Below are 15,698 nucleotides of genomic sequence, written 5' to 3' on the forward strand. Positions count from 1 at the left end.
CGCAATTACTCAAGTTTTCGACTCGCGAGAAAGGATCGAGCTTACTAGCTGAATGGCAATTGAAAGATATATACCTCCGTTATATATGCGACTGTGATGTGAATTAGTCGAAATCAATTGTGAGTGTCCAGTTAGAAAGGCGCAACAGAAAAAAAAATAAAAAATTCCTTTTCATCGGACACACGCGACCCGAAGACGGGTTCGAGCAGTCGAGCCAGTCAAATTACTCTCATTAATATCAATTATCATCACTACCGTCGTCTGCTATGGTTGCAGCAACGCGGTATACATATATATTGCCTACAGAGTCAAAAGATACCGTGATGCACGGATAATAAATGGGCACGCGTTCCAAGCATCAAGCTTCAATGACGACAACGGTCGTTTGGTGATCACCTGAAACCTCGCGTAGAAAAAAGAAATAATGCTCCTCGTTACAATTTCGGGACTTCCCCAGATCTCTTATCTAATTTACGTAACTTTCTTGCACCACAATTTTCAGACCTCACACGCTTGCCGACCCCGTGACTGATACAACTCTCCGTTTCCGATAACGAGCGATGCAAAGAGCCGCGTGAGACTTGAGGATGAGATTCCCGCAGGCGCGTTTCACGGCTCCGAGACTTGACTCTGGCCGTGTACTCGGCCAGTCAGTTAGTCAGTATGCATGCACACATCCGAAAGCAGATGTTCCTTCGGTTCACACGCACGTGACGTGCGTTCATGCGTGTATACCGCAAGGCAGAGACCGCGTGGGACCTGCAGGCACGCCCTTGCTGCAACGCGTCATTCCTCATTACGTTCTCACAATCGGTCTGCAGGCTGCGTGATTGGGTGGTACACGAGAACTTTCCTTACACTCTCGAATCTCAAGTTTACTCCACCGCCGAACTCAAGCGGAACAAGGTTCTATCTTTTAAAAAAAATAAAGTATAAAAGGAAATTGCAATCTCGTCAAGACGTTCGCTACGTTCGCTACACTGCGATCAACGCTAATCGTCGTTGGTCCTCATGCCTATCCGATCGAATGATCATTGTCCATGGTCAACGATCGGTAATAATGATCTGTATCATGAAAGTCCTGTAAAAGTCCCACATATGTGTGTCTCATTGTCTGTTTTACACCCGATCCGATCTCTGGTCAAGTGTTTCTTTCGAGAGCTGAAACTGCTTCGTGGAACCTACGGAAGTCGATTGAAACAGTCCAACGGAGTACCGTGATTATACTCAAGAGTGCAGGGGACGAGATCGAGTGCGAAGATCGGACCAGGTTCATGCTTCTGAAATAGACCGGTACCATTGGTCAGGAACGTCAACGATCGTTCGCAACGCGACAGAAAACACACGAGGCGATAAAACGAGCTGTCTTGTCCATAGGAAGCGACAACGTCATGCGGTATCTCGGTTCACAATCAGCATCCGCACGCTACGCATGGAAGTTATACATGTATGTAGGTACTATTGAAAGACCGAGTGTACAAAGACTGGCCGTAATCTTTCGTTGACTCGTTCGCCGAGTGGCACTCGAACCGACGTCGTTATCCGGTCTAAATTTAACGACGCCCATCAATAATAATCGAGAAAGTCCGTTACAGTGCACAAATTATACGCACACGCGTAATTCATCCGATTGCAAGATCACAGCTTTCTCGCAGTCGGATTAGGATAAAATCGGTACCAGCCAATCACGACCGTTACAGCTGAATTCCCCTACAGTGTACCAGGATTTATCCTCCCGGGAGGATAGCGGGTATCTCCCGTAAGCCCATGCGCCATGAAAGTGCGACGGTGTTCCTGGTCCAGCCGACGTGGGACCGCTCGAGCGGAGAACAATTCAGCTCGCACCTGTTGCTCCCGCCCCGGCAACACGGACTCGGAATCGTTCACCCGCGACATACCACGGCACTGCGGCTTTTTGCCTATGACTCATCACCGCTCGAACGCGAAAACTGTGCAATGCCGTCATAATTCGTTCCTTCCATTCCGCCGCTGTGACTAACCGGCAACGCGATAGCCGGGCTGACGCGTTTTATCTCGAACGGGTTGAGTCCTCCTTGGGTGTAACGCGCGTGGCGAACGGTAAACTCCCGCGAAACTGGACGACGGAGGAGGCTCTATGATTTACGGGATATATTCCTGTTCGACGCCCTGGAAACGGCGCGAAAGAGCGATAACATAAATATCGCTCCTTATGGGAACCGCTCGGCCCTCGGAAGGACGGGAGGAGAGAAGACACGGGAGACTCGAGAGATGTACGAGGATGGAGAAAGACGGAGAAAATTGGCTCCTCCGCCCATTGGTTGACTTAAACGGTATAATTGAGCCACGGTATACCGCTCAACGAACACCAAGATTGGCATTAATTACCGGATAGCAAATTTCAAGTTCGTTTAACTTGAGACGGGCGACCGGCTTGCTCTGTCTAAACCGATTAAGCAACCAATTAAAACTTGTACAGAGAGAGAAAGAGAGACTCAAAGGGAGGTACGATAATCGCACCTTCGGACGCTTCGGTCCGTGGAAAATAACACCGCGTCAATTATGCAACGGACAGAATTTTTTTGAACGCATCGCCAAGCTGCAACTGCTTGCACGTCCTACGTGCCATTCCTAATTAAAACGGGTGATCAACTTGTGGGAGTGAGTGCGTATTTTCGAACGTAAATAAAAACGCGGACTGCTTTGTAGAGATCCGCTGCGTAGGATAGTCGAACGGCAGGTATGAGAATCTAGCTGTTGCGCTATCGCGTTTCTTATGATTTACGACCGCAACTCACATCTTTTTGGACCGTTCAATTCGCCTTAACGTTCGACTTCCGGTTTCGACAGACACACCGTTTCGCAACGCCGAATCGCACGTTCCCTGAGGGCGATTCGAACGATCGAGGACCAGATCAATGAATCACGACGGAATTCAGTAGTAGCAGTGTTCCGCCCGTACAAATAATCCCGGGCCTCGTCACCGCTGCATGACATATGCGTGCCACTTAAGGGATTCCCTGAAAGCGATCGCAACGATTGTTCCCAACCGCATTGGGCTTAGTCACGTCAATTCTTTCTCCCACACTCGCCGCAGCGAATCACCGAAATCGCCCGACTTTCCCGCTTTGCTTTGCGGGCAAACTCAATTTAAAACACAGTCGGTTCCCGGCGTACGAGACTCGGCGATAGATAATAGAGAGGCATCGAGTATCGAGTATCGAGTCCGGGACGTTTCTTACCGCCGATGGCATGCCGCGGGAGGAGAGAGAGGTATTGTTGTTGCGTTTGGTGTCGCTTGGGTAACGAGTCAAAGAGATTGATATATCACGTCGTATACATGTGCCCACGTCGGTCGGGGAGACACGCTGTAATTGGACAGCTCGGTGCATCGAAGAAGGTCCAGAGGGCTGCCGGAGTTCATGAAATCTTGACATATGCTGGAAACGCGAGCCGCTCACTCCGCAGGCCTGCGGCGGACGTCTTAAAGAGTGCAATTTTCAACCAGCGACTCCTTCCGACTAGCGATCGCCCATCGGCCGTCACTGTTATCTTCATTTTTTCCACATCTCGCTCCGCTCGATCGTTCATTCCCATTCCGGTACTCGGCCTGATTTCGTGCCAGTATTGTTAGGGGATGGCGGAGAATGGAGAGCTGTTTAGAAATATGATCGACTCTTGACTATTTTCCTTTCATTCTCGCGGTATTGGCTATGGAGGACCGTCGGTTATGGGGGAATCCGGGATTACGGGTTCAAAGTTAAAAGTTACAAGTTTATAAGGAGAAGGCTTCGCTCTCACGCCTCGTTGACTGGCGCTCGCCCACGTCCGAGACATTAATGCCTCTCGACTCGTAGACTCTGCCACGGAGACGCCGTTATATTAACGATTATTGACGATAGGTTGCCCAAATAATTATTATCAAGCCCGCGAATGCCGGTCCCAAGCCGTCTTGGATTGACCTCCGATTCTGTACTTTTATTAGAGAAATTTCTTGGCCGCCAAACCGGAAGTACGTAAGGAGAGGATTAAAAAAAACAGCCAAAGAGTAATTGAAAGAGGAGGAGAAACGAGAGGCAGAAAGAGAGAAAGGGATATCCATCCATGCAACGCGCGACATGCGTTCACCAACTGGAAACTGACTCAAATTATCTCGCAATTAGGAAGTCTGCCGGCTAATTTATCCCCGCTGTCAAATCGTTCGGACGGCTATCTCGAGAGCGTTCAACCACGTCGACGTCGACGACGTCGCGGGTTATCAAGAGCCTATATCTATCGCACGGGGCTCGGATTTGACAGCTCGTGGGCGCGCCGGTTGCTCGCCCAAACTCTTAGCGCCGCGTCCCAATTACCAACTCGAGGAGATCCGACGCGCATCTCGGACGTCACGTTTCCTAACTCCTCAATTTGGTATCTCGCGTGTTAAATAGACCAGGGTGAAAAGGTTTCGAACAAAAGTGAAGGGTTCGGGTTCGTGAGTGCGATCAAGCATATTCTGGCCGGGAATTCACATCTTTTTCACATGTTGGCATCGTTTTTCTTCTAATTAGAAAGCTTGACTTCACAGTCGATGAAACGAAAGCGATACTGCCAAAGAGAATAAAGTCTCGTCAGGCCTCAATCCCTGTTCTTGCTTCAATTCCGAGAGATACTCTCAGGTGCTTGCAGCTTGCGGTAATAACGACGCGGTGCAGGATTGGGGTTGTATCTATGTCTCTGAAACCGCATTTTCCAATCCTATTCACTGCCGATTTCTCCTCCGTCGCAGCAGCAGCAGCTGTACAAAGACACACTCTGCAGCTACGTACGAAGTACATTTTTGCGAAGCGTCGAGCGCGCAGCTTCCATGTTCGTAACAGCGGCAGCAGCAGCAGCAGCAGCAGCAGCAGCAGCGTAGGCTAAGGACCGGTGGATTATGAATGGTCGTATGAAAGTATAAATTATAAATACGCTGCAGGTATGGATGTGGGCTGCACGCGTGGAGTGCTTGTGCCGTAAGAATGCGTGGATGTAAGGAACGAAGAGTTATCGCTGCCATTGTGAAGCACTTTAAAGAGACTGTCGTTTGTTCGCCATGTAGCATTGCCTGGACCACGTTGGAGCCGCTGGTACAGGTACCTGCCTATCTGCGAGCAGCCCATTAGTAAAACAATACCTACCGCACCGGGCGTGCAGCGTTATCGGAACCCGGCTTGTTAACGTGACGTGAATGAAGACCCGGGCCTTCCATTTTCGATTATTAATTTCAAGAGGCTCGCCTTTTCCACTCGGAGATTGTCCGACCCGCCGTACAGGCGCGGCTCTTTGGAAACTGGCAGCAGGCAGCAGCTTTCGGTGTAAACTTTGCTCACGGGCTGCGGTCCACGAATTATGCTGATAAACCTTCTTCGCGCTGCTATTCGTTCGGACGGATTCGGGAACTAGTATTTCCTCACTTTTCAAACATGAGTCCGCATCACCGCAACGTTACACGTATTACAGGTACCCGTGTGATACCTACCTTACGAGGTATATCGCCTCGTTCCCCGCATACAGATTTCTCTATCTCCGCGGCGGTGTTTATTTAATATGCCTACCGGTATCAGAATTTGCCTGTGTAAATGGATATTCGTGTTACCTCATACCCGCAACTCCTTTACGGAGGTAGGTATGGCTCGAAGGGGTTCGGCCAAGTTAGGTGGATATAGGGACCCTCGTTTTGCGTGGGCTTGGAATGTTTGGGTGCGATCGCATTTTGCTGAAAACATGTTACTGCACGCACCGCAGGCTCGCCGCAAGTCCACCGTGGATCGAGGGCCAAATGACGCACACCTTACGCGAGGAAATCACGACGATTCGAACGTCGGAACGTATTAGCTCTATTCGAGACTACGAACGATAAGATCCAGTTTTCCGTCTTGGCAAAAAGTGGAAGAAGACCGTAGGAGATTACGCCGCGTGATGTTAAGCCGTGTCGTCGCTCCGACTCGCCGGACGAATTTAATGAATATAATCCGTGTAATAAACTCGGCGAGTTTTCTCGACGCGAAGTGGTACGTGAGGATCTTATACGGAAGAAATAAAAAACCAACCGAAGGCACGATAAGACGGAGGTGAATGAAGAAAAAAATTTTAACAAGTTGCCGCACGCGGCTTGCGCATTGACACGGCGAGCTGTTGCGCGCGGACCGGTGCGCAACGAAGCGTTAGTCTATTTATAGAATTTGTGCAAACTTGTCTGCAACTCTGCGATCCGCAGCTTAAGCTGCAACCAAGACGCGTTGCACCTACGTAGGTATAAGGTACGCGCGTCGGGTCGTTCGTTCGTTCGTTCGTTCTTTCGCTCGCTCCCTCGATTTGTAAAGGCGTGAAATAAGTTACTGGCACCGTTGCAAACTTCCTTACAGATGTAACGAGTTTCCGAAGACGGAGAACGCGCGCGGGAAGATCCGCAGCCCTGGATACTCGATACCCTGGAAGCCTCTTTGCGCGCCTAGACGCGGTCTGCGCATAAATTCCATCCCGGTTGTTTACGACGATGTTGGCGAAAACGATTCCTGAGACCAGTAAATTAAAACTTAAAGGATACAAGAAGAGGTTCTTCTCCGTCGGTATCCTCATCTTTTTATTCCTCCTTACAGCGGAGTTGATCCGCAGCTGCGTCGCTGCAGCCTGCAGGATATGTATAAGATAGGAGCCGTGCGGCGGGACGTCGGAGTAGGGCTGCAAATCCTTGATAGTTTAGTGAGTAAATGCTCGATTGCGGATATATTTCCACCAGTTTAACATATCGAGCGTTTATAGAGCGGGGATCGGGATAAATAGATATGCCAATGTACACATCAGGGCACTCCGCAGGGCTGCAGCGTAGACCGTAGGTACACACATACGTATAATGTGCAACGCGGTTACGATCGGCTACGGAATTGCACGTCAATTCTATGCAAATACCGCGTTTATCTCGAGAGATTATTGCCAGGCAGTATAAGTGGAACGCGATTACCGACTATTAAGAGATTGCGATTCTCGGAACGATCGGGACCGCGGAGGATCCACGCTTCGAATCTCATCACGAATTCAATTCAGATCCGCCTTGCAGAATTTCGCAGCATTGCTTGCACTCACTCTCCTCGAGCCGCTGCAGCCTGCGTGTATTATTTCCCATCGAGTAAATGTGCGTTATACGCGCGCACCTGCGGTGCAATATCTCGATCCCTGCCCATCGGGCGATACTTTTTAATTAAACCATTTTTTACCATCGACTTTTCAGCCATTTATTTGACATTCGGGCCCCGGCTTATACACTCCGTCTAAAAAAAAAGGGTGTAATACGTGTACTCGCGTACATGCGTCAAGTTCACCGACCCCATCCTCGACTCTGTATACATAAAGATTAACTCATAAGAAACGACGCGCTGCGCTTAAAGGTCAGCACGCAGACTACGCGATCGAAAGATCAAATTTCCCCTGACGTTCGCTAGCTCTCTCTCTCTCTCTCTGTCGATTATACATACGCACACATTCCGAGTAGCTGTATGCCTTTACGTTTCTGTCTATGAGTCTATGGACGGGAAGAAATTTATTTACGCATGCAAGGTCGTGCAGTTAGGTTTGAAAAGGAAAAAGTTTTTGAAGAATTTTTAGAACTGATTTCAAACCTCAATACCATGGGGTCTGCAATCGTTTCGGAGATTAGAAATTCCGTGCGATTCTCACCCTGCAATGTAGCACGGCAGAACTGTTTGCGACAATTTATTGCATGGCCGACGCCGCCGCGTGGAGTGTGGAAACAGTTCGATTTTTATTCGACAATCGGACTATAATTCAATACTTCTGTTCCGCGCTCGCAGTTCTGCAGGGTGAAGTGCACGTTATCTGGTATTGTATTCACGAAATTCACTTTCCGTCACGTCGACTGGGTTGCGATTGTATCGCGTTTTTTCGACAAAAAACGGCTGCCCATCGATGCGCCTGTGTAAGGCACGTATAAATATCCGTTGTCGAGTATTTTCTGCATGTATACCAGTTTCAGTAGAGCCTCTCGATGTATCCGTAATGTGCGATGCAAATGCTGCAGAAACTCTGGAGGGATCTCAGATCCTGATCTGGATAAGGCGAAAGTCGGAATATAACCGACTCTGTTAACCGCACGCTCAGCGCCGATCCAAACGCTCTTCATACAAACTGTACTATACGTATATATGTATACATCCTTCACGTGAGGAATTACCCAGGTTTTATGGCCACTTGTTCTCTGAATTAAATACCAGACTTCGTCGAACACAGCATATTATATCGAGATTATTCAGCAGCTGTGGAAAAACTCCACTTCCTTGGAGGATACACTCGATGAATGATGAGTAACCGCGATGCACACTCGTGTTTACCATCCCATTTAAAGATACCCACCATTTGTTTAAGAACGCTTCATATGAATCACGGTCAACTGGTAATGATAAATAATTGACGGAGAATTCAAGATTTTCAGATTATCAGATTTTGTGTCCGATCGTTTGCTGGGACGAACCTTCGACGTTATAACAGTGTCCAATATATGGTCTTATTGCAGGAGCAACTACAACGAGGAATGCCTAGTGAATAGTTATGTAATACGATATTTTGGAACAGCGAATGATCTTCAATCAGAAGATAGGTGTATCCGCACGGCGAGGTGTTATCCCGATCCTATACTGCACGTCAATTCGTGCACAAACGGACGTTGGTATAGCGAGAGTCCCAGCGATAGCTGCGGCCATACGCGTTTATCGGCGTTCCGCAATTTACGCCAACATAAATTACGTTGCGTGTATAAGGTTGTAGGATAGCTTGGGTATACACGTATATACGGGTGTACAAGAGTAGGTACACGTGATACAATAAGTACTTCGCATAGCGGGTGACGCGAGTTCCTTGTTGCGCATAGAGAATAAGGATCGGCGTCAGACAATGTGCCCCGGAGTCTCAGAGGCTGCACCGTTGGAGTTTACAGGTCCTGGATAGGTGCCGGAGAGAGGGAAGAAGCCTCGCGGAGACGGACAGTTACCAGGCACTCTCGCATCTTGCCGGGATGCAAATTTCCCAACACCGCGAGACGCGTTCGTGGCTGCTGCAGGAGGAAATGCCGAGGAGTCTTGGAGTCGCTGCGTTGCCCTTCGTCGCTGGCTTCGAAGTAGCGAGGTGGGGGGGAAGGACGTCGCGGATGTCGCGGATCATGACGCGTGGGCGAAGGATGCCCATTCAACGCGACCGAAGTCGCGTCGGTGTTGGCTGCCCGTAGCCAGACCTCGTCTCCGCGGGAATCAACTATACAACTTTCCATATCGAGAAGTTTTTAAGCTGCACCTTAGTGGTGGGATAACCAGGGGCGCCTACACGCCTTCGACGCGAGACAGCTAAATAGAGGTGGAGAACCTTCCCTGCCTCCACAGCTGCTGCCTGCTGCTGCCTGCCTGCCTGCCTACCTCTCTAAGGCATTAATTATCGTTATTGCTGCTCCGCCGATTTATGCCTTATTCGCCTATGCTTCTCTCGTTTATGCGCTAGGTCATCTTTCCGGATTTTAACCCGTTGAATCGCGTGATACGCCTGGAATCGAATGAGGCATACGGAATTAAATAAACAAACCGCCCAAGTATACTGACGTATTGAGCTGCTTGTGCTTTGTAGTTACCGTTAAAATAGATATACACTGCGGTATGTTTACAGTATTAATTATTCAGGCCCGCCTTATTTTGTAATGAATCCAACATCGTCTGATATTTGCGTCTGATTACCACTAGCATTCTCATGAGACGTCATCTGATATTATAAAATTTAACACTTCGAGTCAGATTTAATTATAAAAGTCCCAAATATTTCTCTCTGCACATATTCTCAATGCCGCACGACAAACGTATGTGTAATTCGCCTGAAATTACATGTTGATGGGCTAGCTATATCGATATGACGGATATCCGATATAATATTTTAAACAGGATGGATGGATGGCAAGGGTCATAGCGAACGGCATAATTAAAATTCGTCACAATCGTTTCATCGTGAACATATTTAATTTATCTAAATTCTAAGACTTCACTGCAAGTATGTACAATCGTATTTACAATCCTATATCTCAGCCATGTCCAGTAACGCGTTCAAATGGGTCGGAGCCCATGTGGATCCGTTGTGGCAAACAAAGACGACGTTTCTATCGATGTAAGCCTGGACGTTGCCGACTTTATAAACTTGTTTCCCTTCCCTGTATCTGTTTGGCACGGGCATAAAGAGGATGCCTCTTTCCTCGCACCGCTTTTGTATGAGATCCTTGAAGCCTTGTGGAATTTGCGACGCGGTACGCACGGCCTCGGCAATTCTCTGAAGTGGAAAACATAGAAACTCGTCATTATAGATATCTGCGTTAACTACACGGCGATACAAGGATAAAATAAAATCTTTCTTCTCTTGTTCTCACCTCCATCCTGGGCTGAGCGGCTGGCGCAGACGGAGGTAGAGCGGTTTGAGTTCTTTCGAGATTTGTGAGGTATGACACTTGTTCCATTGCTCCGGGTTGGTGTCCCTGAGGTGCCGCTACCGCTCTGTTCATCATGTCCAACGCCTTCTTGAAGTAGTCTGAAAATTCGAAATATTTTCATGAGCACGTTTAGGTTTTATTGCGACACGTCCTTTACGTGAGAAAAAACTTGACAGATACTCGCCCTTTATTTGCGGCTCTGCCAGCAGTTTGTCACTCAGCATTCCCTTCCATCCCATATACCAGTTGGTGACTTGATCGTAATTGGGAGAATGATTTAACCAGAGAGCCAGGACTTGAAGCCATTTAGGGAAAAAGAATTTATCCAGTAGACCTGCCATGGTGTGAATCGGCAGCATTTCGTTCCATTCAAATACCCAATTCCATTGGTCCAGATGCTGCTGGTGCGGGTTGATCACAAATTCGGCTAAAACTACTTGAAGTTTTGGAATGATGTTCTTCACCAGGAAAGCTTCCATGTCTCCCTTCTTGAACACCAGGGACCACGGCTGTAGCATCAGTCTTGCTGATCTGTCCGAAGGATGCCACCCTCCTAGCGCTGAGCCCAACTTACGACGAATGATCGGATACACTGCGGTGTCTAAGCGATTACCTACGGAAAATCATTAACGGAGATGAGGAAAGTAAGAGAATGTATTAAATCGAACTTAAATAATTCATCCCTTGTACTCCGAATCCGTTACCATTCTTTTATCACAAATTTCAGCAACTACTCTTACCTATCAATGGTAACCAGGGATGAATCCAGGTATGAATTGGTACTGTGTCGGTGAGAGGATTCCATTCCTCAACTTCCAGCGTCAATTTGGGTAGAACCAACAAGTCGAGTATGTTTTCCAGTATCCATCCTGGCAGAAGAGGAATCCATTGCTCTAGAAGCTCGACTAGAGGATCAGGTTGCCGGCAAGCCCACTGTCTGAAAGAGTCAACACCTACGTAAGTTCCACTAATCAGCTGATATCTGACAATGTAATTTTCTGAAGACAAAAATACTCACTGCACAGCGCCTCTTATTGACGGCATCCAAGAGTTCCATACCAGTTGATCGTAGGGTTGCAGAGCTCCGCTTTGCAAGGTGCTTCTGCCACTTTCAAGAATATTTTTCCACTGCTTGAATAGTGGAATGGGGTGCGTAGGGTTCGTCAATGGATTCCAAGTAGATAAGAATTCCTTAACTTTAGGACCGACCAGGCCTGTGGCAAGTTCACCTAATTCGTACATTTTATACTCTTCGTAATATTTCTCCTGAAGATCTTTGAAGGCTGCTGCAGTTTCCTCTAGGGACAGATCATTGGATTGGTCCATGAGCTGATCGACGATAGATAGAACGTTTTCCAGAGTGTCCATTAGCTGTTCGTGCTGGTCTACTATCTTAGATAAATTTGACCTTTCCGCCTCAAGAGCTACCACCCTGTCGGACATATGACGAGTTCGGCGATCGTTCTGTATAATGTCTTGCTCGCACAAATCGACTAGCAAATTGAGATTATGGCGGAGTTCAGGGAGGGCAAAATTCACGCCTGTTTTCTTTACATCGACCGGTGTAACAGTCTCATCGGGTCGCTGTTGTCCACCACCGATTGCATGATAGCCGCTTAACACTCGTTGTTCAGGTCCTGTCATGTCGATGACTTTGACTTTGCTCATTTCACTGTTCGACTGAACTTTTCGGTTCGGTCTTAACTTGCCATCCTCCAGTACTTGGTCAACGCTCCTGTAGCAATATCTCACTTTCTTCTTGCTGACCGTCTCCCCCTTTCGCCATTGCGATAATTTTGCTTTGAACTCCTTCTCCTCCTCTACATCCTCGTCTTTTTTCTTTTCAGGCACCTTGGCCAACTTTTCTGGACCATAAGCACCTATCGCTCCCCTGCCTTTACGGAGATGAGCCTCTACCGGAGCCATTATACCTTGCAACTTCTTACCGAGACCTTTACCCGGTTCAAAACCCATCTAAAACAGGAAAATCCGACACACTGGTCATCGCAGGTAAATATTCTTTCATTGATAGGTAACAAACGAACCGTGTACTTACCTGAAGCAAGAGTTTCGCTCCAATTCCTTTTGTGTGCATTTCCCAACTTCCGACTCCTGATTTCATAAGTACTGGGTTAACTGATGTTCTTCTTTTTCGCAGACCAGCTATGTCACCTTCTAGATTCAAGGAAAATGATGGCTTTGCTCTAGCGAAGCTCGGTCCTTGGTCATCTGAGTCACTGGAATGTAAAAGAATAGGATATGGATTGTACGAAGGCGTAAAAATGGGAGCGATAGCTGTGGAAGAGTGATTGTAGAGCTTAGAATTTCATGACACTAATTTAAGTTAACGACACAATGAGTTTGGTTGTGCTGAGAATGGAAAATTGTACAATAAACTGATATTTAATATCACTACAATGATTGATAATTCATAAACTATGGGTAGAAAAAATATATTAAAAGCTATACCTAGAACTGTTGGGAACGTAATCAGCATCTCCTCGTTTCGGCCGACCACCTTCGTCGTCATCATCTTTGTCTCCATCAGATTCTTTCTTGTCATCCTTGGGCTGTCCAGCTTGCTGAATACCACCGGCAACAAAACTAACTGGTGCGGTGTAATTCTTGGGGCCACGATTTGATGATTTGAAGGAAGGTCGTGCTGGCACTTCTTCCTCATCACTGTCATCAGCCCATATTCCTGACGATTACATTTAGTGATGGAGAAATATGTGAATGTAACAGAGTTAGGAGAATTCAAAGTAAGATAATAGATTTTTGCTTACCAAGCATCTGTTGTTTTTTGGACAGTTTTCGCCGAGGACGATTAATGTTGAATTCATTGTCCAGATCGTAGTCTGTTATTTCAAAACTTTCGACTTCGTCCTCAGACATTATAAGATCGATAGAATATCTCGGATCAAAAATCTAGGAATTTGAGGTTAACCCGATGCCTCGAACGTTTCTGAGTGAGACCACGTAACTGGAGTCGATGCGAACTTATTCTATATGACAGAAAACTTTAAAGTACCCTTGTGCTGTGTAGATATTGAATATCAGGTGATTTCATGTTAAAAACATCCCAGTGTCAAAAACACCAAATCGTAAACAACCGTGCTCAAACTACGTTATTCTCTAGCGGACTCACGTTGGTCGGTTTCGTAAGCTCGATGTACTCCAGGGATTTCGTAGTAGGTATCGTAGGTACTGCGACTAATGAAGTATTCTGTAATGCCGATGAGGCCGGAAAAGTTATGAACGACGTAGCTATCTGAAATATCGACATAACTTTAAAGAACAAATCAGATGTACACAGTCTAAAACTACGGGTGATGAAAAATAAACGGACTGGCAGCTAAGCGGAATTACTACGTGTTTCTGTCGTATTTCCTCATCAAACGGAGCTACGGCGATCTATTTGCACTTTTTTAAACTCTTCAGGAGATGATTTGTCGGGTCGGGGTTATACAAGTCAAATCTGAGTTCTAAAATTTTTCGGCCAAAAAATGAAGAAAAAGTAAGGCCTTTGCATTTTTGTCGAAAATTTTCGCGATTTTGAAAAGTGCTGGAATAATTTCTTTCTGACTCTGTTCCGACGTAATTTTGCGAGAGAAATCGATTGGGCGCAGTCCCGATACGCTGCGATCAACGCATCAAAAGTTACAGCCAAAAAACGAGAACCTGTTTTTAAGACATTTTTCAGCAGGTGCTTTTTTGTTCGTAACTTCTCTCCTGTTGATCCCACGCTCCTTTCGCTGCGAGTTCTGAGTTCCTGAGGGTCCAATTGGTCGGACAAGGGTCGTTTAAATCGAATCTGAGACCAAAAGTTTTTTGCCCAAAAAAAAAGTAAGGCTAACCCCTTTGTGTTTTTGGCAAAAATTTTCGCGGTTTTGAAAAGTGCTGTAATCGATTAATTGTAGCACTGATCGGATGTAATTTTGCGAGAGAAATCGATTGAGCGCAGTCCCGATACGCTGCGATCAACGCATCAGAAGTTACAGCCAAAAAACCAGAACCTGAATTTAAGACATTTTTCAGCAGGTGCTTTTTTGTTCGTAACTTCTCTCCTGTTGATCCCACGCTCCTTTCGCTGCGAGTTCTGAGTTCCTGAGGGTCCAATTGGTCAGACAAGGGTCATTTAAATCGAATCTGAGACCAAAAATTTTTCGACCAAAAAATGGAGAAAAAGTAAGGCTAACCCCTTTGCATTTTTGTCGAAAATTTTGGCGATTTTGAAAAGTGCTGGAATAAATTCTTTCTGGCACTATTCCGACGTAATTTCGCAAGAGAAATCGATTGGGCGCAGTCCCAATACGCTGCGATCAACGCATCAGAAGTTACAGCCAAAAAACCAGAACCTGAATTTTCGACATTTTTCAGCAGGTGCTTTTTCGCTCGCCATTTCTCTCCTGTTGGTCCTACGCTCTTTTCGCTGCGAGTTCTGAGTTCCTGAGGGTCCAATTGGTCAGATAAGGGTCGTTCAAATCAAATCTGAGACCAAAAGTTTTTTGCCCAAAAAAAAAGTAAGGCTAACCCCTTTGTGTTTTTGGCAAAAATTTTCGCGGTTTTGAAAAGTGCTGTAATCGATTAATTGTAGCACTGATCGGATGTAATTTTGCGAGAGAGATCGATTGAGCGCAGTCCCGATACGCTGCGATCAACGCATCAGAAGTTACAGCCAAAAAACCAGAACCTGAATTTAAGACATTTTTCAGCAGGTGCTTTTTTGTTCGTAACTTCTCTCCTGTTGATCCCACGCTCCTTTCGCTGCGAGTTCTGAGTTCCTGAGGGTCCAATTGGTCAGACAAGGGTCATTTAAATCGAATCTGAGACCAAAAATTTTTCGACCAAAAAATGGAGAAAAAGTAAGGCTAACCCCTTTGCATTTTTGTCGAAAATTTTGGCGATTTTGAAAAGTGCTGGAATAAATTCTTTCTGGCACTATTCCGACGTAATTTCGCAAGAGAAATCGATTGGGCGCAGTCCCGATACGCTGCGATCAACGCATCAAAAGTTACAGCCAAAAAACGAGAACCTGTTTTTAAGACATTTTTCAGCAGGTGCTTTTTCGTTCGTAACTTCTCTCCTGTTGATCCCACGCTCCTTTCGCTGCGAGTTCTGAGTTCCTGAGGGTCCAATTGGTCAGACAAGGGTCGTTTAAATCGAATCTGAGACCAAAAATCTTTCGGCCAAAAAATGAAGAAAAAGTAAGGCTAACCCCTTTGCATTT

The 15,698-nt window shown here is 46.6% G+C and overlaps 1 protein-coding gene across 1 annotated transcript; it reads right to left on the reverse strand.

The window, feature by feature from the left end:
• Positions 1-9,988: 9,988 nt before the first annotated feature.
• On the reverse strand, positions 9,989-13,619 carry LOC124185774 (septin-interacting protein 1). Its single transcript, XM_046576879.1, has 8 exons — positions 13,255-13,619; positions 12,938-13,169; positions 12,525-12,705; positions 11,487-12,442; positions 11,209-11,405; positions 10,653-11,081; positions 10,409-10,566; positions 9,989-10,311 (listed from the first exon to the last, which is right to left on the reverse strand). Exons 1-8 carry the CDS (start codon positions 13,361-13,363, stop codon positions 10,063-10,065), a joined length of 2,511 nt encoding a protein of 836 aa, XP_046432835.1. The 5' UTR covers positions 13,364-13,619; the 3' UTR covers positions 9,989-10,062.
• Positions 13,620-15,698: the final 2,079 nt, after the last annotated feature.

Source organism: Neodiprion fabricii, chromosome 6, assembly GCF_021155785.1.
Source record: "Neodiprion fabricii isolate iyNeoFabr1 chromosome 6, iyNeoFabr1.1, whole genome shotgun sequence".
NCBI lineage: Eukaryota > Metazoa > Arthropoda > Insecta > Hymenoptera > Diprionidae > Neodiprion > Neodiprion fabricii.